A 27,764-nucleotide genomic window follows, 5' to 3' on the forward strand; every position below is an offset into this window, starting at 1 on the left:
ACAAGGAAGTGAATAACCAGGTAGAAGTGGGACCGGGTGTCGAGCCGCAGAAGGTGAATAATAGTCAGTGGTGGAATGATGAGGGAAAGGCCGGGCTGCGGACGCTGGGACTCACTCCTGGGCCGGTCGTGGTGGAAGGTTGCTGAGGAGACAGAGTTAGTACATGCAGTTAATGGGAGACTGTGCATCGACCTGCGTGGTGGAGATGGTGCGGGGTAGAGGAGGTCCGTGGTCCGAAGAAGCGACAAAGGCGAGGAGGCTGAGACAATGGGGCACAAGACTGGAACGGGGCTAGGGCGACAAAAACATGAGTACAATATAAAGCTAAGAACAACGAGAAACAAACGGGCCTGATGATACTAGAAAGAACTGGCAGGGGAGTGAATGTAGAGCAGGGAATAAATAGGGAGAACTAATCAGGTGCAGCTGGTGGTAATCAGGGGATATGAAGCAGGTGTGTCGGATAACGTAATCAAGGTAAGGGAGCTAAAATAGAGGGAGAGAAGTGAGAGAGGCAGGTGCAGCCGGGCAAACCTGACATCATCAATTAAATCCAATGGCATAATGTTGCCTGACAGATTTTGTTTGGAAAAGAGTGGAAGATTATGCCTCTATAAGTAGCAGACTAATACTTATTGTTCTATACAGGATTTAGAGAAAATCATTTGTCTTCATCTTAAGCACTGTGAATGACTGGGGCAGCCAAAGAAAACTCCAGCATATTTAGATGCTGCTAGCGCAATACCAGGAACCAGAGGAACTGGCTAAATCAGTCCTATTCATAAATATGACAAAAGTTACCACATTTAATTATGAGATAGTAATACTCTGTCTCATTCCTCCAGCAGTCAGTCAGCCATCTTAAAAACCAGCCATCTGCATCTACTCTTCACTGGAGCATCATGTGAGAAACCACTCCTGAGACTTCAGTGCCTGTTCCTATTGCCCTGAAATGTGTTTTTCCTGTCCGACTCAGCCCTGATTGCTCTCCTATTTGTTTGGACTGTCCATTTCTAGGCATTCGTTTCCTCTGTAACCTGATCAGTTGTCTGCTCTGTTTTCTACCTTCATTGTCAGCTGTATGTTTGCTGGTCTCGTTCTTAATCTGGGTGTTTGTTCACTCCCTGCCAGTACTATGTGTGGCTGTATCAGTGGTCTGTTTTTTTTTTCCAAGTCAGTCTCCTAACCTGTATTTTTGTGTTTTTGTTTCCCCAGTTGGCCATAGTTCTACCTAGTTGTTCATCTGTGTCATGTGTCCCAGAACCTATTACCTTACTCATGTTATTTAGTTCTCCGGAGCGTGTCATTATACCTGTGTTACTGTGATTCCTTTCAGTACCTTAGCTGTTGTGTTGTTTCAGAGCCAGTCACCTCTCCTGTAGTGCAGTATGTTCCTCTGCCAGCCCTTACCTGTATTGTCACCTGTGCTCCTGTTGTAATGTAATGTAATGTAATGTAACGGATTGATTCATCAACAGCCTGTCTATAAAATGACCACTTCACAGCAATACAATTTCTGTCACGACAGATATGTTGTCGGATCATTTCATTTTGAACTGTGTCTGAAAGTCAATTATTCATTCAACTCATTATCAATTAAAAACACATTTCTTGTGCATTGAAGCATAAGTTCTTACAGTACATAACCATGGCTCTTCTCAACTAAAAGATGTGTGTGACCCAAAATTACAGCTGGAAACAATTTGTTGACACACAGATGGGCCTAAGAGTTGTATCTTTGGATCCCTGTCACTGAGAATATTAAAGCAGAATCTCTGATTTAAATCCAGGTCAAATACTTGATCACCACTTTATCATATCTTCTCAATCAAACAAACTCTCTCAAAGATCTTTATACTTACATCCTTATTTCAAATGAAAATGAGAGACATGCAGAATAAGCCTGGGCACACTCAGATGACCACTGCAAAGTATTTATATCCTTTTTCTAAAACATTACACACACACTGGTTTCTAGCTTTTCAGTTTAAACTAAAGGTGCAAAGCTATTCAGTATTAGACTTAGATTCTGTTTGCAGTGAATGTGTTTATATATCACTGATGTAGGTTTTATTTTCACCTTTATCCACGCAAAAATAACTCGTATCCTAATCCACTGAAAAACAAGAACAGGAATAAAAAAAAAAGCCTGGCAACTCCACATATGTGTGCTGTGGTATAAATGGAAACCTATGAATGATACACCTCACAATTATAGTTGCTTGAGCAATTTAATCAAAATTATACCCCTATAAATGGTTAAGTGGTTATTTCTAAGTGATTTCTAGCACAATATCATCAGTGACTGAATAAAGGGATATTTTAAGCACAGATTAACAATGGCATATCATTTCTTTACCTGGTTTAGGGTGTCAAGGTGTCGTTCTCTTTGTCTGTCTTTCTCCGATAGACAGTGTACACTGGTGTCAGTATCATTCTCCATGGAACATGCCTTTAGAATCAGAGCAAGCCTCACATTTTGACCTATCTACAGTGCCCCTTTACGTTACAGCCAACAGGTTCTACAGAGTGCAGCTCTTTAAAGATTTACTACTCGCCGCTCAATGAACCACAGGGAGACGGGAGGGAGAAGCCATGAAGGGAGGACAGAGGTAGAGAAAAGAAGAAAGGAAGGCCAGAAGATGACTTGTGAGATAGAGAAGGTGTCCTGGATCTCACAGTAAAATGCAGTAAAATCAAACGCTTAAAAACTTTTTTTGTTTTTTTTAAGCACATAAGTATTTGTCCACAATGTCCAGCTGTTCATGCAAATCACCCTTTAAACCCAAAATGATGCCATGCAGGGAAATGCTGTCCTGTTGATCTTTTCTGAACACTGCCTGCATCTTGGTTTTCCACACATAAACACAAAGACACACACATGCACTGGCAGACAGGCCTCCATCTCTTACTCGGCTGCCAAAAGCTGTTGGGAAGATCAAAGTAGGTAATGGTTTTTGATGGAATACTCCACTTTCTTCATTTACCACATAGACTGGCTTTAACTTGAAAGAGTTTTCATTGAAATGAACTTGGTGCTGGAGTGCGTTTCAAAACAGGAGTGGATACTCGGGGAAAGATAGCAGATAACTGTGAATCTGCTGAGCTTGTGTGCTGGGCTGCTCCTCTCTTTCATATATTACAATTTGTGCAATCAGATTTCAGTGAAAAGCAAGGCCCAGAATTGAAAGATGGTATAGATAAGCTTTACATACCTCGCAATCCTTATTCTTCTCCAGTATCAAGAGGCAGCATGCTCTTCCTCAGGTGTTATGAATGTGACGTGAATCAAGGTTACAGTAAAATGTCAGCATTGTTGTCGCTGTTGCTTTTTACACTGTTTAAGTTATGATTCCTCTCATACATATGTAACCTCTTTGACTTTCTGACATTTATCTCACTACATATCTTTCTCTCACTTGCTCTGCTTCAAGTCTTCCCATTTATCGTGTTAAAAATCTCCCCTAAGGCTTATATTTACCTTCTTCCTGTTCTTTTTCATCCCCCTGTCTCAAAAGCAACACCTTCCCCTTTGTTCAGTAAGCACGTTCTCCTTGTGTTTCTCCTTAAGAAAGCCCTTTTGGTCATCCCTAAGGGTAAATAAGTGGGCAAGCTACACGAGTCAATGAACAAACCCCAACTGTTTCTTCCCTTCATTAGTAAAACCATGACATGAGAAAAACCATGGCAACCACCACAGAACAGCCGCCGCTGTCACATGAGAAAGAATAGAGAAGGATTCCTGCCATAAGACGTTGTCTGAGTGTGTACAGTGCAGCTCTATGTGTGTGCGAGGTGACGGCTATTTTCAGTTAATTAACCCACACAACATCTTTGGTCTTATTGATCAGTAACTTTGATGGAAGCCAAGAGGATCTGTGCTTTACTTTTAATGAGAAAAGAGGATGAATATGTTAGCAAAATGCGCCTCAGTGTTTACAAAGCTTAGTTAGACAAAAAAAAACCTAAGAGTATATCTTTTTTCAGTAATACAGGCTACATAATGCAATAACATAGGCACCATCTCAGACTCTTACACCGTGAAACAATCCTGGCACATCATATTTGTCCTACACTGAGCCTGAAAGCTTGGGTTTGATTTGAAATGTTGTGGAATTCAAAAATTTACAAAGAGGCAAAATAAACATGAATCATGACAATTTCAGGCTCGACTCACAGAGCTGATGAGTGAAGGTTTTAGACTTGAAATACAATTGGTTTTTAACACCAGGGACTTGTGACATCACTTGGACCTTGGGTTTTGTTTTGTTCATGCATTGCTGGCTCCACATTACAACACTGCCCAGCTTTCTAGTCTGCATCAGAAATCTCACATTTTTACTGGAGTATCCTCGCTGCTCCAGGAAGATAATCAACTCAGCGGAGTGTCTTCACCTTTGTCGCCATGAATGCCATCGCTCATGTGAGAATACTGTCCCCTATCATTAGCTTGTCACTCCAGATCTGCAATTTTCTGCAATCTATGATAGTTGTCTTGAACTTGCCACCCTCCTGCATTTTCCAAGCTCTGTTTAATTAGCAACTTTAATCTGTGTTGTAACAACATTTTGAATTACAACGTATTCTTAACAATAAAATGCATAGAAAGTCCAAAGTAATGTCAGGTCTCAGGAACAGCTGGATATGTGGAATGGTGCTCATTCTGGCGCATACAAATGTTTTGATAAGTTTGTAGCTTTTTAAACACTAACATTTTTCACCACCATTCAAGACATGCACTGTATAGACTGTTTTTATAGGTGTGTCATCATCAACATGAGAAATTTATTAGCAATGAACAATGTCTGGGGGCAGCCATCTGTCATCCATGGATGACTTGCAGTAACCTGACCACTGCTAGTCCTAAAGGTTACTCTAGTAGTACAGTCCACATGGGAATACCATGATTTAATACTGCGCTATGTCACTGCTGGTGATTAACTATATAATGTATTACCATTAGTGATGTGCGATAGATGCGGTGGAGCTGGCAGAGGCAAAACAAATTATTCATCCAACTCAATATTATAACTCATTTATTTTCAGTACTTTTGCTTTTACGTCGATGTTAAAATTTCAAAAGAAACAACTAACTTTTTGTGCTGCCTAGGGCTCAAATTGATATTTAAATACTTGCATTTCTACCAAAGGCTAAATGCTAAACATTTAGACTTGTCACTTTGTAAAACATGATCTTTATCTGACCGTTGTAAACTTTAATGAAGACAAGTAAACTGAAAACGCAGTGGTTTAGTAGATGAGATTAGTATGTCCAAAACAATTCATAGACAAACCACAGTGTGAGCTGTATTATGATTGGCAGCACCTTCCACTGGCTCTCTGTAACCTACGGTAGATTTACCCATCCATACTCTCGCTCTGACTGTTTTAATGCATGTCACTGGTCAGTAAGTGCTTGGTCCGTTGTAAACTCTTCATGTTGTTTCCTTTCCTTGAGCCCTCACATCACTCTCACACTGCAGCTCGTTGCTTTGGCCTCTATGCAATCATATGCACTTTTGGTGCTATTTGTTGTTGTAGTCGCACTGGTGAATAACACATGTGACTGGCTCAAAATAAAGCAGGCATACACAATATGTTCACAATCATATTCCAGTTATGCATTTCAGCTCTAGACAGAGCTGCTCACTGTTTGTCAGAGGGCTGTGAAAATCAGTCCAGAATGGTTCGATGCCATTGTTGTTTGTGGTGATTCACCAGCCCAACCCTGAGATGAAGGCCGATATGAACAGTCTTTAGGTGCCAGTGGTTCCATTCATATGAGTGAACCTCTCTAAGCCAGTGTAAATGTATAAAGTCTAAACATGTGGTTACCACAAGTCTTGATGGAAAAAAAAAGAAAAAAGGTGGTGAAAACAAGGACCCCACAGACCTCATTTACTTTTTAATAGAATCCCTAATCAGAGATAAAAAGAATAATGGAAGCTTCAGGCAGCTTGAGTGTTTGGACGGCTTAATGAGATAGCACAGGATCTCTGCACAAACAACAGCAGTTTTTGGAGGAGTGAAAGCAGCTGAGATGGGGACAAAAACAAACAAATTAAATGAGGGCAAAGGAAATTCATTCTGGGGTTGATTTGTTTGCATAATCGATGGTAAGCCAGGTTTCAGGAAGCTGATGTTTTATGAGTCACATACATGCAGAACAGAACTGAACCTGTTGACTTGAACAGACAGACATACAGTAAGCAGACTGAACACTGACACTTATTATACTAAAGAAATGACCAATAGCATTTTATTTAATTTTATTTGAAATGGGTTGTTGCATTTGTCAACCACAGTCTTGTGGCAGTGCATGTAAAACACAATAGATGAGTCTGAATTCCCTTAACTGTATCCGCAACATTCCTCATTCAGCTGTCCTTTCATCTGTGTGGCTGCGTGGAATGAAATCAAATGTATCCCTGGGGTTTCTTTCTTTATTCAAATCCAAATCAGCATCTACTACAGCACAAGGGATTAAAAATAGAAACCTGTCAGTTTCAACAGAGTTAAGAAACAATTACTTTATTAAGAAAGGTTCTGTTCCAGAACTAGATATTTTCTTATTAAAGTTGTAACAAATGGCAATAGGATTTTGAATGAGATGTTCTTCCTTCTGTAGCAGAACCTGGAATTTCCTGTTTCACTTCATCTCTCTATGGTAATATATAAAGAAGGTGTCAAATGGCTATATGTTAGTGCCCCACAGGAAATTATCACCTAAATTATAGCTCCCTATGGAGCCTCTTACCATCTTTTAGCTCACTTGGTTTGCAGCCTACAACTTTACTGTCTGGTTCAGACTCACTGCTGTAATCAAGCAGCTGGAAGCTGCATTGCTTAAGCCATAAAACTCTGATAAACCGACATCCATTGGCAGGCAGCAGCCGAATAACGAACACATTGGGTCTTAAGAGTCAGACATTCTTCTCAGGAGATGATGGGGCCCAAAACCACCTAAAAGGAGAGTAAACATCTCATTGACCTCATAAACCCACAGGCATGATTCCTGTTTGTGATGCATGATGGGCATGGTCTCTGTTTGAATTCAGCACATGTCGCTTGAAATGGTAAATTTATATAGTGCATTTTTCACAGTGTGTTGCACCGGCCAAAGTGCTTTACAGGAGATCATACACCATTCACACACAACGGCACTAGTCAAGCCTCCGGGAACAATTCAGGGTTCAGTGTCTTGCTCAGAGACACTTAGGTATGCGGGGAGACCAGGAATCGAACCACCAACTTGCTGGTCAGAAGACAACTTGCCCTACCTCGTGAGCCACAGCAACCCCAGCTTGAAGGCAGGGTGAATTCCAGCAAGTCAACAAAATAGCATGTGGGGTTGGTGAAGAGCAGTGTGTGAAACAGTCTTCACATCATGTTGAAGATGACGTGAATCCAAACACAAGACTGAATAAATTGACTTTTCCAATACTTTCTGTGGTCAGAAAATGTAGGCACAGCTGAATTAGAAACGCCACAGATTGGGCATTTGAATGTTAATTAGAAATATTATGTTCATCTTGATTCATTCTTTGACCTACAGTTGATTGTGTAAAATCATGACTGAATGAAATTAAAACTCATAAAATCACATTTGATATTATGATGGTGTCTTGGTATTCAATGATTTGTAATGATGTAATGAGGACAGCTAGCCTGCCCTTTCTCTACCACTTGATTTCTCTTAGGTTATACCCAGCCCATGTTTTCTCCTGTGTTTCTGGCTCGTACCACCTGCTCCGCCCCATTCTGCTCTCACTCACCTGGATTTAGTCACCAACCATATCAAATGTATTTAAGTCAGCAGCCAGTATTCACACAGGGGCAGACTGTCTATGGACAAATGTCTTCTGAAACTTCCCAGCATCCTGTCGTTCTTGTTTTTCCTCTTTCTGCACTCTGATCTTGTTTGTTTGTTTGTTTGTTTAGACTCTCGTGTGCATGAACATTGTTCCTCTTGTTTGTTTTCCACTTGTTCCCATGTGTGGACTGTAGCTGCTCCCTGAATCTGGGTCTTTTTCCACTCCCTGCCAGCAACAATTGTATTATCTGTACAGTTGAGCCTATGTTATGGTATTTTCCCGAAGTCAGTCATCTCACCTGTACTGTAGTGTTTGTTCCCCAGTTGGCCATAGTTCTGCTTAGTTATTTACCTGTGTTGTCATATGCCCCTGAACCAATCACCTTACTGCTGTTATTTAGTTCTCCTGAGCGTGTCATTGTACCTGTGTTATTGTAACTCTCAGGCCAGTCTTTGTTTCTGTGTTGTCATATTTCCCCTGAGTCATTCATTTTCCTGGTTAGCTGTGTTTCTCTGTGTCTGCCTTTGTACTCATGTTGTCTTTTTACCTGCACATGTGCCATTTTCATTAAAGCCTTGTTTTTCTTGCTACTATATCTCTGTCCTGAGTCTGTATTTGGTCCTCCTGGTAAAAACCATGCCAATATTTGGGAAACCTAAACCTGATTTATATCGGTAAATACAAACACAACTCTAAACAAAGCCAAATGTTGCTTCTAGTCAGCTAAATGTATAAATAAACAATTGTTTACCATGTTAATGTGATGAACAATTTGAGAGTTGAAGCATATGAATAAATTACACATTAATGTAATGTTCCAATTTTAGTAAAGACTAATTTTAGCTGTGAGTAACAAAATGTTTCTCTGATAGGGAATTAGAATAACATTTGGAGATGTTTCAGAGGAGAAGTGGCCGTGATTTTCTTTCTAAATCTGTTCAACTTTTCTCATGCTGTCAGGCTGTGCTGACTGGAAGCTGTTACAAATTGGAAAAGATGCCAAGTGAAGAAGTGGATTACGGATTTGTTATTATTTGTACAGCAGAATAGACGGAGCACAGAATTAAACTGTTTGTCTTTGGAGTAGATCTTATCAGTATGATCATGTGCCTAAGAAGTGCGGTAAGCCCTTTTATCCCAGAAACAACATACGAGAGAGTGACACCGCACAAAGATGAAATAGTTTTAAATTTAAATTAATTCATCTAAAGACATCTAAGTTAACCTGTCAGTTTAAGTGAGATGTCCTATAACAGGTGTCCTTTGAGCTGGGCAGAGTGACAGTTTGGCTCCTTTGATCACTCACACTACAAGACCGCCGCTGAAACTATTGAACGTTTCTGATAATGATCAGGACGTCACAGTGGAGGCTAGAAGCACTGGATGGCAATTAAACCAGGGTGTGCTGACTTTATCAGAACACGCGAGACAAGACAATCATGACCCTGCTGATGTGCAGATACTGAAAACCCACCATGTCAATTACATCAGCCATTTCACAATTTGTCATCCAAATGACATTAACTGGTCGATGACCACACCTCATCATTTGTTTGTTCATACGGAGATTCATGGATGACACCAGAGCCCTGACCAAGCTACTGTCACTGCTGACAGCTGTTTTGCTCTGCAGATGAGGTCCATGTGGGGGGAGGAGGCCGACTGGATTTTTCTTGGTTTGTTTGCTTAAAGTCCAACCTGTTAAGCAACTCCTCTTCTCAAATCCCACCATCATTTGTTTCATTGGCAGCCATGCATGACCCCAGTAGCCTGATAGGAAATTCTAGCAAGAAAAATAAATTCTGGGTAAAGAGATGCAAAGGTAAGGCAATTAAAAAAAACAAACAAAACAAAACAAAGAAACATGATTGTATTTTTGTTTAGGGGGAGCACAGAATGCAAACACACTTCTTAATGGCTGAGATATGCACTGACCTCTGACCTTGCTTTTGTCTTGGAGTTAATGTGTGTCAGAGGACATTTGGCGTTCATCAGTTGGTCTCCCGGGCGGAAGATTAGGAACACTGGACTGCATTTGCATTGATCCAGCAGAAATTTCCATTCGATGTTGGAGTAGTAACTGAGGGAACAGCTGTCCCCAGTGGTATGAGCTGAAAGAAAGAAAAGCGGCTAAGAAGTGAGTTTTAAGCCATTAATTTTCTACTTATAAAGCTGTCATACCTCTAATATACTGTATATTGAGTTGCAGACACTATTTGCAAGATATGCTGTATTGGTTTTTGAAAATGTGCCTTCTGTCTTATTTTGCACTGTTACTCACAGCTGATTGTTCACATTGAAAAGAAATGTAAGCTGAGCACAAGAGGAAACCCCCCAAAAGGCATTATCTTCTTAAAAAGGAAAACAAGCGGCTCCTCTTCCATGAAAACTATGACAATCTAGAGTGAGAAACAGGATGTTAAACTGAGAGCAGTCTGCTTGAACTCCCACTGAATTATTTTAATCCATAACAACACAGGCTGAAGAATTCAAACTGTCAACAACATGACATAGGTAACCTCTTGCAGGTAATGCAGGGATTGATTCAAATTCAATGATGGGAAGTACCTGGAGGGGCTGATTAAGCTGAGATCCCACTCCCATGCACAACATTATTGCTCTGGACAAATAACTACAACACTGACCTTTTGGAATAGGACTTTGTTGTTTGTTGTCTTCTGGTGATTGGAAGAAATATATTTGTTTGCCCTTTAATTAAAAAGCAAGTTGCAGTCAAGGAGAAAATGTAGGTAAGTAAACATTATCACAACAAAGATCACCAAAAACCGTGCAGGTAACAGGAAACTCTTTTTGTGTGTTTTTTTTTTTTGGCTTTGAATGTTGCAGCTGACTGGAGCCCTTCTGTGTGGGGTTTGCATGTTCAGCCCATGCCTGCTTGGCTTTCTTCTGGCTACTCCAGCTTCCTCCCATAGTCCTCAGTCATGCAGGTTAGGTTGATTAGTGACTCTAAACTGCTCTTAAGTGTGAGTGTGTCAGCCCTGTGACAGACTGGTGACCTGTCCAGGGTGTGACCTGCCTCTCGCCCAGTGTTGGCTGGGATTGCTTCAGATCCCCCACCCCCCTACCCTCCACCGGACAAGCATGGATAATGGATGGATGGTGTGTCTGGCTTTTGAGGATTTTTATGTCTGTATGGCTGTTTACTCCTTAATCCCCTTTATTGACTTATCTACTATATGAGTGCATTTGTTCGTGTTTGTATATGTCCGGTTTTGCCCTGCCTTATCTTGCTCTGTGTATATCAGCGTATGCTTTTGTACAAATTACTGAATCTGCATCATTCCTGAAATACATCATTGATTGATGTACTACTGCATCTACAGTATCTTCCTACTGTTTCCATAATAAGTACTTTGGACAAAATACCATCTAATGGTGTCATTTTGGCATATAAAAATTCACTCTATGTCACTGAAAGTGATAAGTTGTTTTAATTTGTATTTGTGAGCCAGTGCTGAAGTTGTGGGATTTTTAATAAGATAACAGTAATGACTGTGCATTATGCAAAACAAACACATCATTATAATCTAAGCTCAGACTTATTTCTGATACATATCTACATAATTATACTGCCAGATGGTAAACAATGGATGGGGGTGTAAAGAACAATAATACTGAAAGAAATATTTACATCTGCTGTGCATATAACTCTAGGCAAAAGCTAAAAACTATGAATAGAGTCTAAATACAAACCCCATAAGATGTACAGTTATCATGCAATCAGAAACACAATGCTTACAGTGTTAGAGAGGAAACAATGTTTATTCGAGGCTCTATCCACATTTTCACTTTATAATATTATTGTAAATGAAGCATTGTTGGAAACTGGACTGTCAGTTGGACACTGGATAGTTCTGATTGCCATATTTCACTAGTTTTGGATTTGTGCATATTAAACAATTCATGAACTGGTGCCCTATAGTCATTTTTTATACAGTAACAAAAGCACTTTTTTGTCGTTTATTTATTCATACTTTTTCTGCACCCACATTTCCTGTGCAGATTCACAATGCTCTAGAACCTTTCCCAGCATGTACTGGCAGAATTGTAATATATAAATACAACCTGTAAGAGTAATGACTGTATTGCAAGGGTTTATCTGTTTGGTATATTGTTTTATTTTGATGTCATATCTATCAAGTTGACATTATATTACTCAGCTGTGGTTCAGTAGAGCAGTATTATTACCTTAAAGCCCTCAGAGCCCCTCTGTACAGCGTCAAACTGAGACACACCAACTGAAAATGGTGAGGTAATGGGATAACTCGATACAATACTTTTTCAGTTGAAGTGTGCAAACCTGCCCATTTAACATGATACAAAGACACACTGACCTTATTCACCACTGGATTCCAGTGTACACACACTGCTCTCACTGTACAGTGGGTAAGGACAAGTAATTAATCCACAATTTAGCACAGACTGTGAAATTGTTAAGCACAGTTAAGGTTAGTCTCGTTGGCAGGTTATTCTGCTGCCAATTATAAGCTGTTCTACTTTAGAGGTAAAGCAGGTTATTTTTAAGTCCAAACCATTTTACATACATTGAATAACAGCTTTTTCAACTATACACAACAATTAGCTGAACAGACAAGGCTCTTCCTATTTACAAATGAAATTTCAGTACCCAGCATCAGATATCATCTACGTACTTCATTTAAAAAGACTTCTTCCTTAACATTTGCTACAAGAATGTTTTATAGTTAAGCCCTATATTTTTATCATATCGAAAATGCCTGTCATCGAGGGAAGGTGAAGAGAAGTGAACATTTAATTTGTCCCTTTGGCTATTTGCCAGTGTGCTTATTGATGATTCGGTCATACCACCAAAGCGTCCTGGCTGCTTTATTAATAGACTTGTACTGTCATATATTTTTGTGTCAGAAGACAGGAAGACGTGTGAATCCCTCAGTGTGTCTCAAGTTTCCCCCTAGGACCAATTGAAGGTGTCTCCTCCGGACAGATTGCAATCTCCATAGCTTTATGTGTGTGCCTTTCTTGTGATGCTTTCACATCACAGTAGACGCACTTGCCAACACTTCTGTGTACACAATGATAAAGTCACAGTACAACAGAAGAAACGGTGCATGGTTTTACAGCAAGCGTCATAAAGGTTGTTTTACACTGTGCTGTGCACTGTTAAATTGATTTGAACCCGGGCTGGAGGAGCTGAGGCTCAGCCATTCAACCTGGCTGATTAACATAATAGTCAAAGTGAGCAATGATGTGAAACTCAAAACGTTATTGGTCTTTTGTCTTCTGTTTTGCTTCTACTCTGTTTATTCATGACTTATGGCTTTTAGTTCCTTAGTCCATAAATCAGCTTTTCTCAATGAAATTTTAAGATCTCAAAGTAAGAACAAAATCTAATAATAGAATATTTGATATTCACATTGAAAAACTAAGAAAAGAAAAAAAAAATAGAGCTAACGTTGCACCTACATAACAGTAAGAGATTGTTTCTCACATACACAGTAGATACACATTTAGTTGCACAGTGTCCAGACACATTACATTAAAGAGTGGTAGTAAAAGTGAAAAATGGAGCTGCTGCACACCAAAATCTCAGCTCTGGATCACTCTGAACTTATTCTGTATTTATTCAAACATTTTTCTGCAGGCAGAGGTGCAAGCAAGGTGTTTGGCTCAACTGGCTGTTAAGAAAACCAAAAACGCATGTGATCAAAATCACCCAGATCATGAGATTTCACGCTCCGCGATGTCACATGCTGTGCACAAACAGCTTTTATAGTCTTCAACATCTGACCAGTTTTCATTGTATTCATATAAATGCTAAACACACTAAAGTTTGGTCTTTAGTTTGAAAATCATTCTCTCTTTCCTTCCTTTTTCTCCTCTCTCCCCTAATGCTGTGCAGTGGGCGGGGCTGACTGAGTGACGGCTCCTGCATTGTGGTCCTGCTCTGATCTGTCTGGGACTCGGGCTTCTCGCTGGTAGCTGCCTCCTCTGCTGCTGCAGAGCTCGTCCCATCCCCCCGCCCTCCCACTCTCATTATCTTTATCTGTACACGCACCTCCACTTCTCTTTTCCCTTTTTTTCTGTTTTTTTGTATTCATTCTGCATCTTAACTCCACTCCCCTCTCTGCTAACGGAGGTGGGCAAGCTTCCCAGTGCTGGTGCATCTAGCAGGTGCAGCCTCTTTCTCTCCCTCTTCCTCTCTCTCTCTCTCTCTCTCTCTCTCTCTCTCTCTGTCTCGCTCTCTCCAGTACCACACTCTGCTCTCTCTGTGCCTCGATTTTTTTCCCCCTTCTCATTCACTCTCTGTCTCTCAGTGGCAGCGGCTCAGGGAGGTAGCTTTATGTGCTTCTGCATCACAATCACGACAGGTAAAGAGCTACATTGTTGGATATTGCTAACCCCACAGGGGGTTAGGGAACCTCTGCTGCTGTGGTGGCAAGTCCTCATCCCTGCGTGGGGCACACATTTCTAATAATCTCCAATAAAGCATCCTGGATGGAAGGACGTAAAGAAGATCCCAGCAACCAGACCAACAAATCATAGGCTGACTTGAAGGAACGCAGGATTTCTGGGACTGAGAAAAAACATTACTCAGAAACAGAGAAGAGACAATCAGTGGGCTCCTGTTTGTGTTTCTGCTTTTTATATTTGCTTTCTGCTTTTTAAGTTTCAATCATTTTATCCACTCCCTGCTTTTTATACTCTTCCTTTCTCATTTTATGCATCTGTGGCGGAATGTTCTCTACAAATTCATGAGAAGATGCTTTCTGAGTGCTTGCTGCAGTGTTAAGGGACAGTCTACTGAGACAGCAGGGCGCTGAGCGGACAGCTTGGGGAAATCTGATCCACAGTCGGCTGGTGAAGGAGCAGGATCACGCGTCGCAGTCGCATATTTATCCACCCTGTGATACCGCTGCGTGACAACACCCCTAATTCTTTTTTCCCCCCTCTGCCTTTCTGCGTCCTCCTCTGAAGTGTGGACTGGATGCACAAAATTAATTGGATTCTACTGCTTTATTCCTGCCTCACTGGAAATCAGAACATAAACTATATTTGGATCCAAACAGTGATCAATCAAAAATCTTCGAAACAAGAGAGGCTTATTGAAAAACAGGGTGAAAAGGGATAAAATTGATATCAGATAAACCTAGGATAGTCTTGGACAAACACATCTTTGCTCTCTCTCTTGAAAGAGACTGATTTTGGGAGCTGAGGGACGCTGACTTGGCTAAAGCTGTTGGAACAGGTTGCACTGGGAAAGATCCTTTTTCTTTTTTTGGTCCCTCGCAGGGTGGGGAAGCAACAAGACCCACCCTGCAAGTTTTACTCCCCTCATTAGACAATACTGTCCCATTGTGGACTCTACGTGGTGGGGGCATACATGCATATTAGGCACAAATAGCTGTGGATTTTTGCTGCAGTGGCATCCAAACGGATGCCACGGATTCCTCATTTGCACAGATGTAAAGCCGTTTTTTTCTCATCCATTTCTTCTTCCTATCTTTCTCTTTATCCCTCTTTCTCCCTGTTAGAGGCATCACTTCTTCTCCTTCTTCCCTACCTGCTGTGAACAGTCCTGAAGTTCAGTTGGACATTGGGAGTTGGGCAGGACTAAACACGGACTATTTGGGTGATTACCTGTCTATGCCAGCTCTTCCATTTCTTACTGGGCGTCTCTGAGTGTGAGCGTGTGCTTGTGTGTTTCTGATTGCGTGTCTGCATGTATCTCCTGCACCCCTCCCCTCCTCTTTATCCTTGGATTCCATATTTGTGAATGTGTTATAGACAGCGTGATTTGTTGGAGTCTATTTTTATCCCTTCTTTTTCATTCTCTCGTCTCTTCTCAATGTCCGGCATTGTGTGGAACCTTTCTGCCATGTGCTACCGATGCCTATCACAGGATTAACCCTCAGTCAGCCATAAAGGAAGGCAGGGAAGAATGAGTGAGTGTTCTGGGGCAGCTGTATCCGGGGCGGTGATCCTGGAAGAACCTGAGGGTTCAGGGGCTTCAGCAGGCCATGGCGAGGGCCAGGCCCAGGATCAAGGTCCCCTTCGCTGTGCAGTCTGGCCTCGCCAGCAGACATGGCTATGCGTGGTCCCCTTACTTATTGGTTTCATTGGCCTTGGATTGAGCCTGATGTTGCTGAAATGGATTGTTGTTGGTACAGTGCGGGATTATGTGCCAACAGATCTGGTGGATGCTAATCGAATAGGCCAGGATCCTATCTTCCTCTCCAAGCCAAGTGGGATTCCCAAAAGTCCCGATACTACCACCACTACATCTACTCCTACAGTTGATGCTGGGAATCCCACACTTAGAACAGCAACTGCTGCAAAAGGTAGAACACGTTCCACTGCTACCATGACTACAATAAACCCTAGAGGGGGTGGAGCCTCAGGTAGCCAAGTGACCCCTCGCAATCCTGTAAATCGTAATGGACGTGGACCTTCTGGTTTTACTACGACCACTGCAGCGCCAAGGACAACCTACATAATTGGAGAAGCAACATCTAGCCCCTCTCCGTCCAATCCAACAGTACTTCATGACTCTACACAGATGTGGACCCAGGAGCACACTACTACAGGGACGGTCTCCACCACACTCACAACTCGTGCACACAGCCACCACAAAACACGTAAGTCACTGGAATTAATAAAGTTTTGAAATGTGTCCTTCACCATCCAGAATTTAAAGAGTGAGTTGGTTTTCTGGCTTGAAAAGTCAGTGGCGAAGGACAGTATCTTTGATCCTTGAAAACTTTAAAGTGATTTGTCTGGAGTTTGCTTGGTTGAACAGATTAATGACCAATTTTACTAATGGCATTCCCCGGCTATGTTGACTGTTTACTGGCTGAATGGTGTCAAAGGTTCGTCCATTAGTTGATTCACTTTGATGATGATAATTATTATGATCATTTTTTTTTTTTACACTGATGAAATTTTACTGTTTATCCAGGCCATCTGGTTTTGTATTTGATATGTACTACCATACTGATTTGGCATATTTGGCACTCCTGTAACCCGAGAGGAACCTACAGAAGTGTAATTAGTAGTATTGCGTGGTACGGTAAGCATATCTAAACTAATGCATGACTCAAAAAGCAATGATTCTGCTGGGGATGGTTAAACTTTGGTTCTTTGCTGCATCATGTGCTGGTGGCATAGCAAGCAGCACTGGCACATACTTTTTGGTAACATAACATAACTTTGAAATGGTGGTACATCAAGTAGGTTTCAGCTTTGGTCTAAAACAAAGTGTTGGAATTTGATGATATGATGACTAAGATGACATTATCGCCAAGTGGATGAGGATTCTTACAAAGGGTCATATTTTTCATTTTGTAATATTTTACTCAATGTAATGCTCAGGCATTACACTGCAGGGCCATTAGGAGAGAAAATATTGCTAATAATGATAAAACAAGAACTTACGCACAACAGAAAAGTATGTAAATATCAATTTGCATCAGCATTTTCATGTATTTGTTTAGAAATGCTCCAACATATTTCTATTTAATGCACAATAATGAAAGCAGAAGATGTACCCCCACTGGCTTCAGATATGTGTATGTGTGCACTAACGTTCACTAAGTGGAGGTGTTTTAGTTTTTGCAATCTCCAAGCTATAGTACAGAGAGATACTACTGAGGCGTTTCTTCTTTCCTGTAAAACTCCAAACATTGGGCCAGTAAAATGGCATCTGACTCCCAGAAAAACATCAGTTGTCCTGTCTTGAGTGACCTACAGTAAAAACAATTGTGTTCTAAACCATTTATTCATGAATACTGATTCTTCTACTTGTCTTCATGGTGTCTGCCCTTGACATGCGACTGTATAGTGAACCTACTATTGATTAGTGCCACAGGGGAGTTTTGAGCCACAATGAATGGCACACACATCACACAAATACTGCACACACAATTTCCTCCATGATAAATGTCTCTGCTTTCAAAATGGTGTCATATTATGTGCTGAACCTCCCTCTGCATGTGATGTTCTTGTCTCTGATCCTGCCTTGGGCCCACACAGACACTTTCAGGGTGACATGAGTGGGTTATAAAGTATTTTTAACTGTGTGACCACACACTCATGTCTGAAGAAAGCTGACAACTAGGCATTTGATGGAATTCAGGTGATTCAGACTCATACTTCTCATATACTGTTAATGTTTTCTTGCAGTTGAATTTAACACTGCAATTACAGTACATTTGCACATACTGCTTAGTGTAATGTCACGGCCTGGGCCAAGCTATGATAGATGCATTTGCTGTATGCTGTGAATGAATTTGCACTGACCTAAATGACACTGTAGCTTGAGTATTGTTGCTATTATCTCATCAGATTGTCTGATGTGTTATGTGATTTGCATGATGAGCAGCATTTATGAATTAGTGATATCTACATGATCACAGCGTTTTATAAAAGAACCGATACACAAAATCACTTCATTCCACCTGCTGTGCTCGACCACAAAGGTGCAGCTGCTCCTTTTTTTGTCCATAAAAATGAACATGCCCCCAGATGACACTTGAAACCAGAAAGTGTTTCTTCTGATAAGTACTGTAGAAATATAGGGGAACATTTGTGCATGATGTCAGTACCAGGAGGAAAAGATCAGGGCCATTTATCATCATCTATTCACTTATTAATTACCCATTACAAAAGAGTGCCATCTTTCCAGAAAATGCACATGAAAACAATTAAGCGTCGTTGATAGATATCCAAGGGAAAATGTCACCCCTTCTCCAACTTGCCTGAGAATGTTCTGCCACTACAGAATAGAACAATCATTCGATAATCCTAAACATCCTTCACCCTCCCACCCTCTATTTTCCACCACCCACATTTTGCCATGTTTTGAAAAGGTCATCATTTTCACATTAACTCTCCATTATATGTGAATGTGGTGTTACTGAAATGCCTGTATTAGCTTGTGTTCAGAAACTGAGAAATTCTGTCCATTTAAGTGCAGCTGGCTGTCTGGGTGCTCTAATCAATGCCATCCCTTTGAGGGTCACAAAATTAGGATGGACATATTTCACATTTGGCTGTGATGATTTCAGTGGTCTGAGGTGCAAAGTGGGGAGTTCTGCTGCCTTTATTTCAGCAATATACTCAATGCTGTTTGAAAATGAAGGCACCTCCTGTATGACTTGGTGACACTTTGGGTTTTTCTGGTCATTCCTTTGCAACATTTCATCTTCATTCCTGAGAAGTCATGTTTGGTTTAGGCTAGTGACTGGTTGTAATAGTGTTATACCCTGTTATGCTATGAAGAAGTCAGCATAGGTGCAAATCTCAGCTGAAAGCTGAAGAACATACAGTACTAGCAGAACTCATGACGAGATCACCCAGAATTCCAAAATAAAGTAAACTTCTGGGTGTATTTTTCGGTTTCTACAAAGCATAATTTTTAACTTTATCTTATCATGGCATGCAGCTGGCTTTTAAGATGATTGGATGCTTCCTAACAATAATGTGTCACAGGAGTTGCTGTTGACCTCTTTCCTTAAATTGATGATGTCCACAGACCTGCATGTTTACCTATTTGTTAAAGATCCAGATATTTCCTAACAGTTTAATAACCTTTTGTCCACATGACTCAACATCTTTGTAACCATGCTACTTTAGAAGTGCTCCACCTGCTAGACAGCTGTTATCTCCTATGTAGAAAAAGAACAGCACTTTTAACATTGGTGTCCTACTGCCAAAAAGTCAATATCTTACAAATATAATAGGAAGATAGGATATTTAAGGTCTCTTTTTCTCTAGCAAATGTAACTTTGAATGCATGATTGACATATCTAAATCTATTAGACCTTACAAAATCCTACGCTATCCCTATGCTATAAGCAGCAGGATGAATCAGAGACCTGGGAGAGATGATACCATTAAAGGGAGCACGGTGTCCTTTGCACCGTCGGGCAAAATGTATGGTGATGCCTCAGCAATGCAGTCACTTGGAAATCAGATTTGTGCCCTTACTCGTCACCCCACTCATCATTACAAGTTCTAGTCAGTGACGCTGTAATACTTCATCCTGTGTGACCTGAAATAAATAAAACATTTATGAGAAATTGAATAAGACAAATGTTTACATATTTTATGACTTCAGTTACTCCTTTCTCATCATTAAGATGGATGATATTTCATTTTTGTTGCTGCTAGTAAAAAAGAGATGCTTTTTTATAAAGAATCAAAAATTAAAACTGTTATTGAGATAGGTCATAAGCAGGCACAGAAATAATAACAAAAGAGTTATTTTTGTTAGTAAATAAGACCAGATGAGTCCATGTAGTCATTAGTAAATCCTTACTGAATTATTTATTCAATGATGAGAAACCACCTTGGCCCAGTCTGCTGTATGATATGTGCTTAAAAAGACAAAAGAAACCAAGGTGGCTGTTAGATCCTGGTCTTTGTCTGTACATTCCAACATGGCTGCCAGGTTCTGAGCTCCAGGAGATGCTCCACAAGCTTTGTGTCTCCATACTGAAACACTCAGTGGGATTAGATTCCAGTGAGACATTGGCCCTGAAACCTAAATCCAGATTAACGGCCCATCACCATGACTGTGGAAGCAACAGAATTACAGTACATTCACCTACCTACAGTATCAGTAACACACACGCTACACGGGCTTACAAGCAACCTGGCTGCTGAAGGATTGTTTTCGATAGATGGGCTGTGGTGGGGTGTTTTTCATGAAATGATGCTGAGGTGACATGTTTAAGAGAGCATTTCCTCTTAGCCAAACTCCAGGTTCTCTCAAGGGTACTTTGAGAAGTCATCAGGAAAACATTTACGCTGACAGTCACACATAATAAAGTGGTGCTTATTGCTGCTATACAATAATACAGTGCAGGGAAGTTGTAACTTTTTGTAGTGTTTATGGTATGTCTTGCAGAGTGATGCATTTACACAACACTTTATTGTAAATTATTTGTGGCAGAGTCAAAATATTTTTTTTAAATTAGAAGATAAAAGAACCCTTTATGAAAATGCTTTATATAACCATTGCATCAATATTTAGCTCAGAACCTTAGAAAGCCAGGATGAATTCGTCTTGATATCAGTTCAAAGTGCTCTGATTCAACAGAGAACATCTGAAATTAACAAAAGCAATGAATAAAATAACTTCTTGTTTTTATGACCAACAATCACTTCATCTAAAATAGTGACCACCAGATATGATCTAATGAATGTGTAGTCGGACCCCTGCATATAAGTGACAACATTTTACAGGGGAAAATGGATTATTAATATAATTTAACCTTTATTTTATGTGTATAAATATGTATATGTCTCATATCTGTGTATCCTTTTATAGTTTAATTTCAGTCGATCATTTGATCTACTACACATAAATGAAACCCCAAATTAATGATAAATTAACGTAGGCTTTCATCATTGCTGGCTAACGCCAAGGGCATCACTGTACATGTTTGTGTTGCTCTAATCATCTCACAGGGAGAGATTTTAGGTTTTAAACCAGATTTTAGGTTTTAAATCAGATTGTAGCGTTCACAGTCTTTACACTTGGATTAGTATTCAGTGAGCTGCTTAGTAACACGTTCCCTATAGGGTCATGCACATGTCTGTGTCTGTGAACTGAACATGTGCATGTATTCACTCTTGGATGCACAGCAGGACATGTCTTAGTGTGTCTATATGTGTATGTCTATATGTCCAAATTGTGTGACTTAGCTGTGACCTCGTGTGTGGGTGAGAACCAAAATCAGCACAGTTCTTGAAATCAGCTTTCCTTGCAGCTGAAAGACCTTTTTAGGACAAAATTACAGCTTTATGTGAAAGAAATGGTAACTAAAATATGAGGGTTACAGTGTGGCACGTAATATTCGCTGTGTGCATGTTGTGTTGAGCTCAGTAAAATTTGTAATATTTTCCTAAGGTGCATTTAAAATTGCATCACTCATCAGACTCTTTAAAATGCCTGGCCACTTAAAATCTTCTTAATAATAATAAGTCATTTATTCTTATATGTAACCTTTAAATCTGATTTTACTTAAACAGAGAAAAGGGTTTCACTGTTCCAGAGGAAGGCATTTCATGTAGTTTGCAGACAATAAACTGCCCTAGGGGCCCAGACCCCAAGGGGCCCCAAAAACTAAGAGTAATCTGCTGTTAATCTGATAAATTTTGATTCTGGTTTTTTTTTTAAATGTTTGAAATTGTTAATCTGTCCATGATTTTAAATCATATTAGACTGTGTAACTTGTTGTAATTGACATTTTACAGTCTATTCTTCTGTTCTAGTTTGCAGCCCTTTCTGAGGCAACCTGTAGTCAACATGTCTCAAGGGCCTTAGGATCAAAATGTCTGAACCTAGTGTGTGTGTGTGTGTATTCCCATGCATGTGAGCACTACATGCCCATGTTTTCCTCATGTTCCACTTCATGCTGCTGTCAAGTTTACTTATAAAACTAAATCACACAAGCTGTTACTAAAAGATCAAGTCATTGTTGAATTAACATTACACTTCACTAAGTCCATCTCTGATGCCCTTGGTGAAGACGGCTGTGCCTGACCACTAACTGAACACAGAAAAAGCTTGTTATGCCTTCCTGAATAAAGTTTTAATTTGAAGGCGACACTGTGTGAATAAAGCTCTACGTCATATTAGTTCATTTTGATGAAATGTCTTGCAGTAGGAAGAGTGAATACATATTATTGATGCAAACAAGAAACGTGTTCAACAAGCAGAGGAAAGTGTAAATCATTGAAGATGGCCCCTTTGAGGAATTATCCCACACTGAGCAATTTCTTGTACATGAATACTTCTTCGGTCAACGAAAGTGTTCAGGGTGGCTACACTGGACAAGAGTGTTTTGCTGGAGAGGAAAAGAGAGTTGAAAGGTGCTATTTTCTGAGATTGTTCTCAAAATTGCTTCAAGACCACCAAGGTTTACATTCGCCATCTGCCTCTCGCTTCCTCTCTCCTGCTCTTCCTCCGCTCTTGAGCACATCTATCAGATGGGTCCAGATGATGACGAAGTACAAAGTGGTTAAATGTTGCCACTAACTTCAGAGAAGCGTTTAATAATGAAGTCAGGTTTAGGCTGCCTTGATTAGATGAGGCTTGCTCCATTTTATTGGAGCCAGTGGCGGGGAAGGTAGCAGCTGATGAGATGTAAGAGAAGTTAATTCCTTTTGTTGGATTCACATACGCTGCGCCAGCCCTCCAGAGGCCCAGAGCCGGCTGCCGCCTGCTAGCTAACACAGCCATTTATGGAAATCATGCCTGCCTTGCTTTACATTTGACAGGCAGTTGTCTGAATTCATCATCTCATGAGTTTAAAAAAACCCTGACAATAAAAATATATTCCTCCTTTGTTCTGTGTTGCACATTTGATGTAGATCAAAGTTTTGTCAAATTAATATATCCATATGAGATTGTTGTCAGTGACAAGCAACTAATCAATAAATATCTTTGCTTTACTCAGGCAGATTTCATAAAACCTGATATATATTAAGTCAAACACCCAATACTTTGTTTCCAATTTTGTACAATACATCTGAGAGCATACAGTACAATAAGCACACATTGATTTTTGTGTGTTACTGAATATGAGAGGTTTCCAAAGAGGCAATAATTTACAGCAGCATTCTACCACATCCCACGTTTGCCTCTCTTTCTGGTTAAATCCATCAGCTGGCTTACATCATCAAAGCATTTAACACACCTAAGTAAATAAATATCAGCCTGTTATAAGTTCAGCTACAGCCAACAGCTAATGTTACAACTTGTTTGTCAGTAGTTATGTCTGAAGAGGAGCATGAGGGCACCCAGCCAGCCCACAGAGGCACCAGAAAAATGGCATTGTTGATTGTTTGTTCTAATGCTTAAAATTACCTAATGTACCATACATTTGCATTTGTCATCTAGCTGGCCTTTGGAAAGATGGATTTATTAATACACCATGCTAAAGTTGTCAACTGACATAAGGTAGTGGCCATCAACCTCAGGTCATATAAGCCAAGTGACACAGTTTGACCTGTTCGTTTTATGACTCAAGCATAAAATATTCATCAGTGATGCACTGGTGTGAAGAAAAGCCTCTCCCCCTGCCTTCTGCTTATTATGCTGCTGGCACCTGGCAGTAAACAATGCTATTAGCGAAGATAAAATGCTTTGACAGTGATTATTTAACCTCAGCGTACACAGAGATAGCAGGGAGCCCAACAGATCAGGCCTGAACCAGCTCCAGACCAATATACTATGTATGCTGAGCCATTTTGTGCAATGGCTGCTCTGTATGATTGGATTTTTTCCCTCTTACCTTGCCCTTTGTCTCTTTCTCCTCATGTCTCTCCTTCCCTGTCTCTCAAGGTCAGTTTGCCTGATCTTACCAGTACTCCTTCTGCTGATGTTGACTGGGCCCAGTGGGGTGTCATTAAAAATGGTTGTATACACAGGAACTTACAACATTGACTGCAGTGGCTGCCTTTGAACCTGCTAAATCAAAAATCTAGCAATCCTGTGCAGCTGTGCAAAGGTACCTACAGTGAGGACATCTATTCAAGTGTAACTGCTTGTTCCTAATGTTCATGATCCCTACTTTATACTTTTATTCCACAATATTTCAGAGGGGAAGCAGTATTTATTGTTCATTTAAATTGATCTCACAGCTGTTTATATATCTATTAACACATGATCAGCTGACAATTCTGAGGGTTTTGCCACTAGACTACCCAACAGTATATAAAATAGTTAAATTAAGTAGCTATAACATTGAAGCACTGCTAATACATAATTATTAATAACCCAACATCATAAATAATCACTCTGAAGGGCCCTTTTTGTGGAAGGGACACTTATTTTTGGTACAGTTGAGTATGTTGCTGTACTTTAATTTAAAATCCTGTTTGATTTGATGAAACCTGTGGTTACTCATAATGACATAGGCACTCTAATAGTTCAGTGACCTGAGCTTTGTTTAAAGTGTCACGTGTATCGAGCATTGGGGTGTTCTTTAATGTGAAACACATACACTGATCTCCTCCACATACGGTACATGCACTCAGTATATTAGTTTCTGTGAATCCCCTGTGCACATATTCCCTCAAGGGAAAGGTGGATTTAGTCAATAATAATAAAAAACAACTATATAGAGAAGCCATAAGAAGCCAAAGAGGTTTGCAGAAAAAAAAAATTGCTGGGCATAAAATGTGTCAAAAGTGAAGCTGATTTATTAAATATTTTTAATGTTAAGTAAATAACATACTTCTGCCACTCTGTAACCCAGCTGTTTGTATGAATGATCTTTTGATATGAGGGTTTGACTAACGAGCACCTCAGGCTCATCTAATACATGTCTTTTCCTGGCCATTAATTTTGACATCAGTACTAAGCAGAGCTCCTCCCTCTTGGTTAGTTATAGATAATGACCCTGTGTATGCAGGTGTGTCACTGTCTGGTTGCACATTTTTCATTCACATTATATGAGCCACCTCAGTTTTCCTCTGCTATGTACAGGTTATTGATCCCAGAGTGATTGTATCCTGGTCTTTTGCCAGTCAGCAGTTTAGCAGGCAGCCCAGTGAGCGAGCAGCCCTGCGTATGGGTGTAGGTTCTGATTATCCCAAGCTCACTGCATTTTGCTGCGGTTATTTTTAGCTTCAAAGATTGTTGCCAGCTTCTCTCTGGGAGGCTGTGTAGAGCTGGCTTTTCTGGTGGAGGCCTTGAAGCTGACAGCACTGGAGGAAATAGAACAAAGAAGCACAGAGGAGACAGATGAGACAGAGACTTTAGTGTCAGTGGAAGATGGTTTTATTTTGGAAGCAGGAAGATTTAGCATGTTAAGCTCAGTGAAAAATGATTTCCTGTGTTGTGTTTATTTATTTTAGGGATGTTGCTGTTCTGTTTTATGATGCTAAGTAACAGCAGAGGCCTTAATAATGTAAGGCTAACTATGTAGGAGGCTCTTTACCAGGAAATCAGAGCTGTTAAACTGTACATTGCTTTCAAAGGAAAACAGGAAGCTTTCCAGAAGGTCACTTTCACCTTGATGGAAAACACACTTCAATCACACACACACACACACACACACACATACACTGTGCATGCACCTATGAACATATAGAAACTGGCTAACTCAGTGTCATATGCTAGATGTTGGTCCTCTCAGCTCTGTCCCAGGGCATCATTTCTCTTTTGAAGGCTGACATGGAGCATGTGTTAGTGTGTGTCTAAACAGCATCACTACTGATATCGAGCTCACTACTATTATGTCAACATGTTATGTTTCCCCCCTTTCTGTCTTTTACAGGGCTGGAAATAAGAGATATCATTATTTATAAGTAATCTTTTGGATTAATCAGTTAATCATTTGAGCTATAAAACGGCTACATCTTATTGTTTTCTGTGTCCAACATAAAGTTTACAAAACATATTAAACTTAAAATAACACTAAACGCTCACATCTGAGAATCTGGAACAGGAAAATATGTGGTGTCTTCCTGTAACTGAAATCTCTATCAGAATCATTGTTGATTAGTTTTCTGTCAATCAAGTGCTCATTTCAGCCCTTCTGTTCCTCTTCAGTCTGTTTTCTATCGCTCTGTCTCTTACTTGTCTCTCTAACCGCGGGACACTGCTGACAGCTGTCTCACAGAGACAGTTCTGGTGAACTGGTGGGCTGTCTGTCTTTATATCTGTTTCTGAAACAGACCCAGATCTACTTATGACAGATGGACTCCCTCGCTTTCTCTGTCCAGGTTGTGTAACCTGGGATGTGGGGTACAAAAATAAGTAAATAAATATAGAATCGCAGCACATGAGTACAAGAAGCAGAATGAAGGAGAGAGATGGGACTGAGTTTTGAGTAAAGGTGAGGAAGGAATGAACTTAGACAAAAATGGAAGAGTGGGGAAGTAACAAACATAATAATGGGGAGGAGGAAATGCATTGATGGGGTGGGAGGAGAATTCGCTGGAGGCAACATTTCCACTGGGCAAGATGAAGGCAAAGGGAAAGCAGCCTCTCATCGATCTAGCAACAGTGAGTTCTCCCTCCATCTTCTCCCCTCTGCCCACTCAGTTCATTTACATTTACATTACACCCAGCTGGAGTTGATTTGGTGGCGAGTGATGGATGGTGGGATTCTGATGCTGTTTATAGAAATGAGCTCAGGGGGTTAGCAGTGTCAGCTGTTTGCAAGGTGACGATACAATATGGTTTGCTCGTTAGTAACTAAAATGCTACAACAGCGCATGCTTTGGTGGGATATGAGGGTTTTATGTCTGCTGCTTGTCACAGTAACTAGCTAGTTAGCACACCCAACAGAAATCTGACAGCAGAATATGGTAAATGGACTGTATTTATATAGCGCTTTTTTCCAAAGCGCTTTACAGGGAGATCATACCACCATTCACCCATTCACACACCGATGACGACAGCTACCACACAACGGCGCTAATCAAGCCACCGGGAGCAATTCGGGGTTCAGTGTCTTGCCCAGGGACACTTAGGCATGTGGGGAGACCGGGAGTCGAACCACCAACTTGCTGGTCAGGAGATGACTGCCCTACCTCATGAGCCACAGCCACCCCTAGTCTGCAGTTTACTCCTACAGTTAAACTAACTTTAAGTCTTGGACCTCATCTAAATCAAATCAAATCAAATTTTATTTGTATAACGCCAAATCACAACAAAAGTCATCTCAGGACACTTTACAAAGTAAGGTCTAGACCTTACTGTTATCAATATTATTACATAGGGAAAACCCAACAAATCCCCCTTGAGCAAGCACTTGGCGACAGTGGGAAGGAAAAACTCCCTTTAACGAAAGAAACCTCCGACAGACCCCGCTCTTGGTGGGCGGCCTTCTGCCTCGACGGGTTGGGGTGAGTGGATAGAAGAGAGACAAAAGAAGAAAAGCAACAAGACACAACAAACAAACACTGATCAGGTCGATGTGGCTGGTGACT

The 27,764-nt window shown here is 40.5% G+C and overlaps 1 protein-coding gene across 4 annotated transcripts in view; it reads left to right on the forward strand.

Annotated features, from left to right (window-relative positions):
- Positions 1-14,095: 14,095 nt before the first annotated feature.
- The window catches only part of nrg3a (neuregulin 3a), a 308,448-nt gene continuing 294,779 nt past the window's right edge, over positions 14,096-27,764 (forward strand). For 2 of the 4 annotated variants that reach the window (XM_020606688.1, XM_020606687.1), the window contains exon 1: positions 14,097-16,450. In XM_020606688.1, the coding sequence (XP_020462344.1) occupies positions 15,754-16,450 (697 nt within the window). In that variant the 5' untranslated portion in view covers positions 14,097-15,753. Of the gene's footprint in view, positions 16,451-27,764 lie in introns of all 4 variants that reach the window. The other 2 variants (XM_020606685.1, XM_020606690.1) reach the window with 2 other exon arrangements.

This window comes from Monopterus albus, unplaced genomic scaffold, assembly GCF_001952655.1.
Source record: "Monopterus albus unplaced genomic scaffold, M_albus_1.0 scaffold80.1, whole genome shotgun sequence".
Taxonomy (NCBI): Eukaryota; Metazoa; Chordata; class Actinopteri; order Synbranchiformes; family Synbranchidae; genus Monopterus; species Monopterus albus.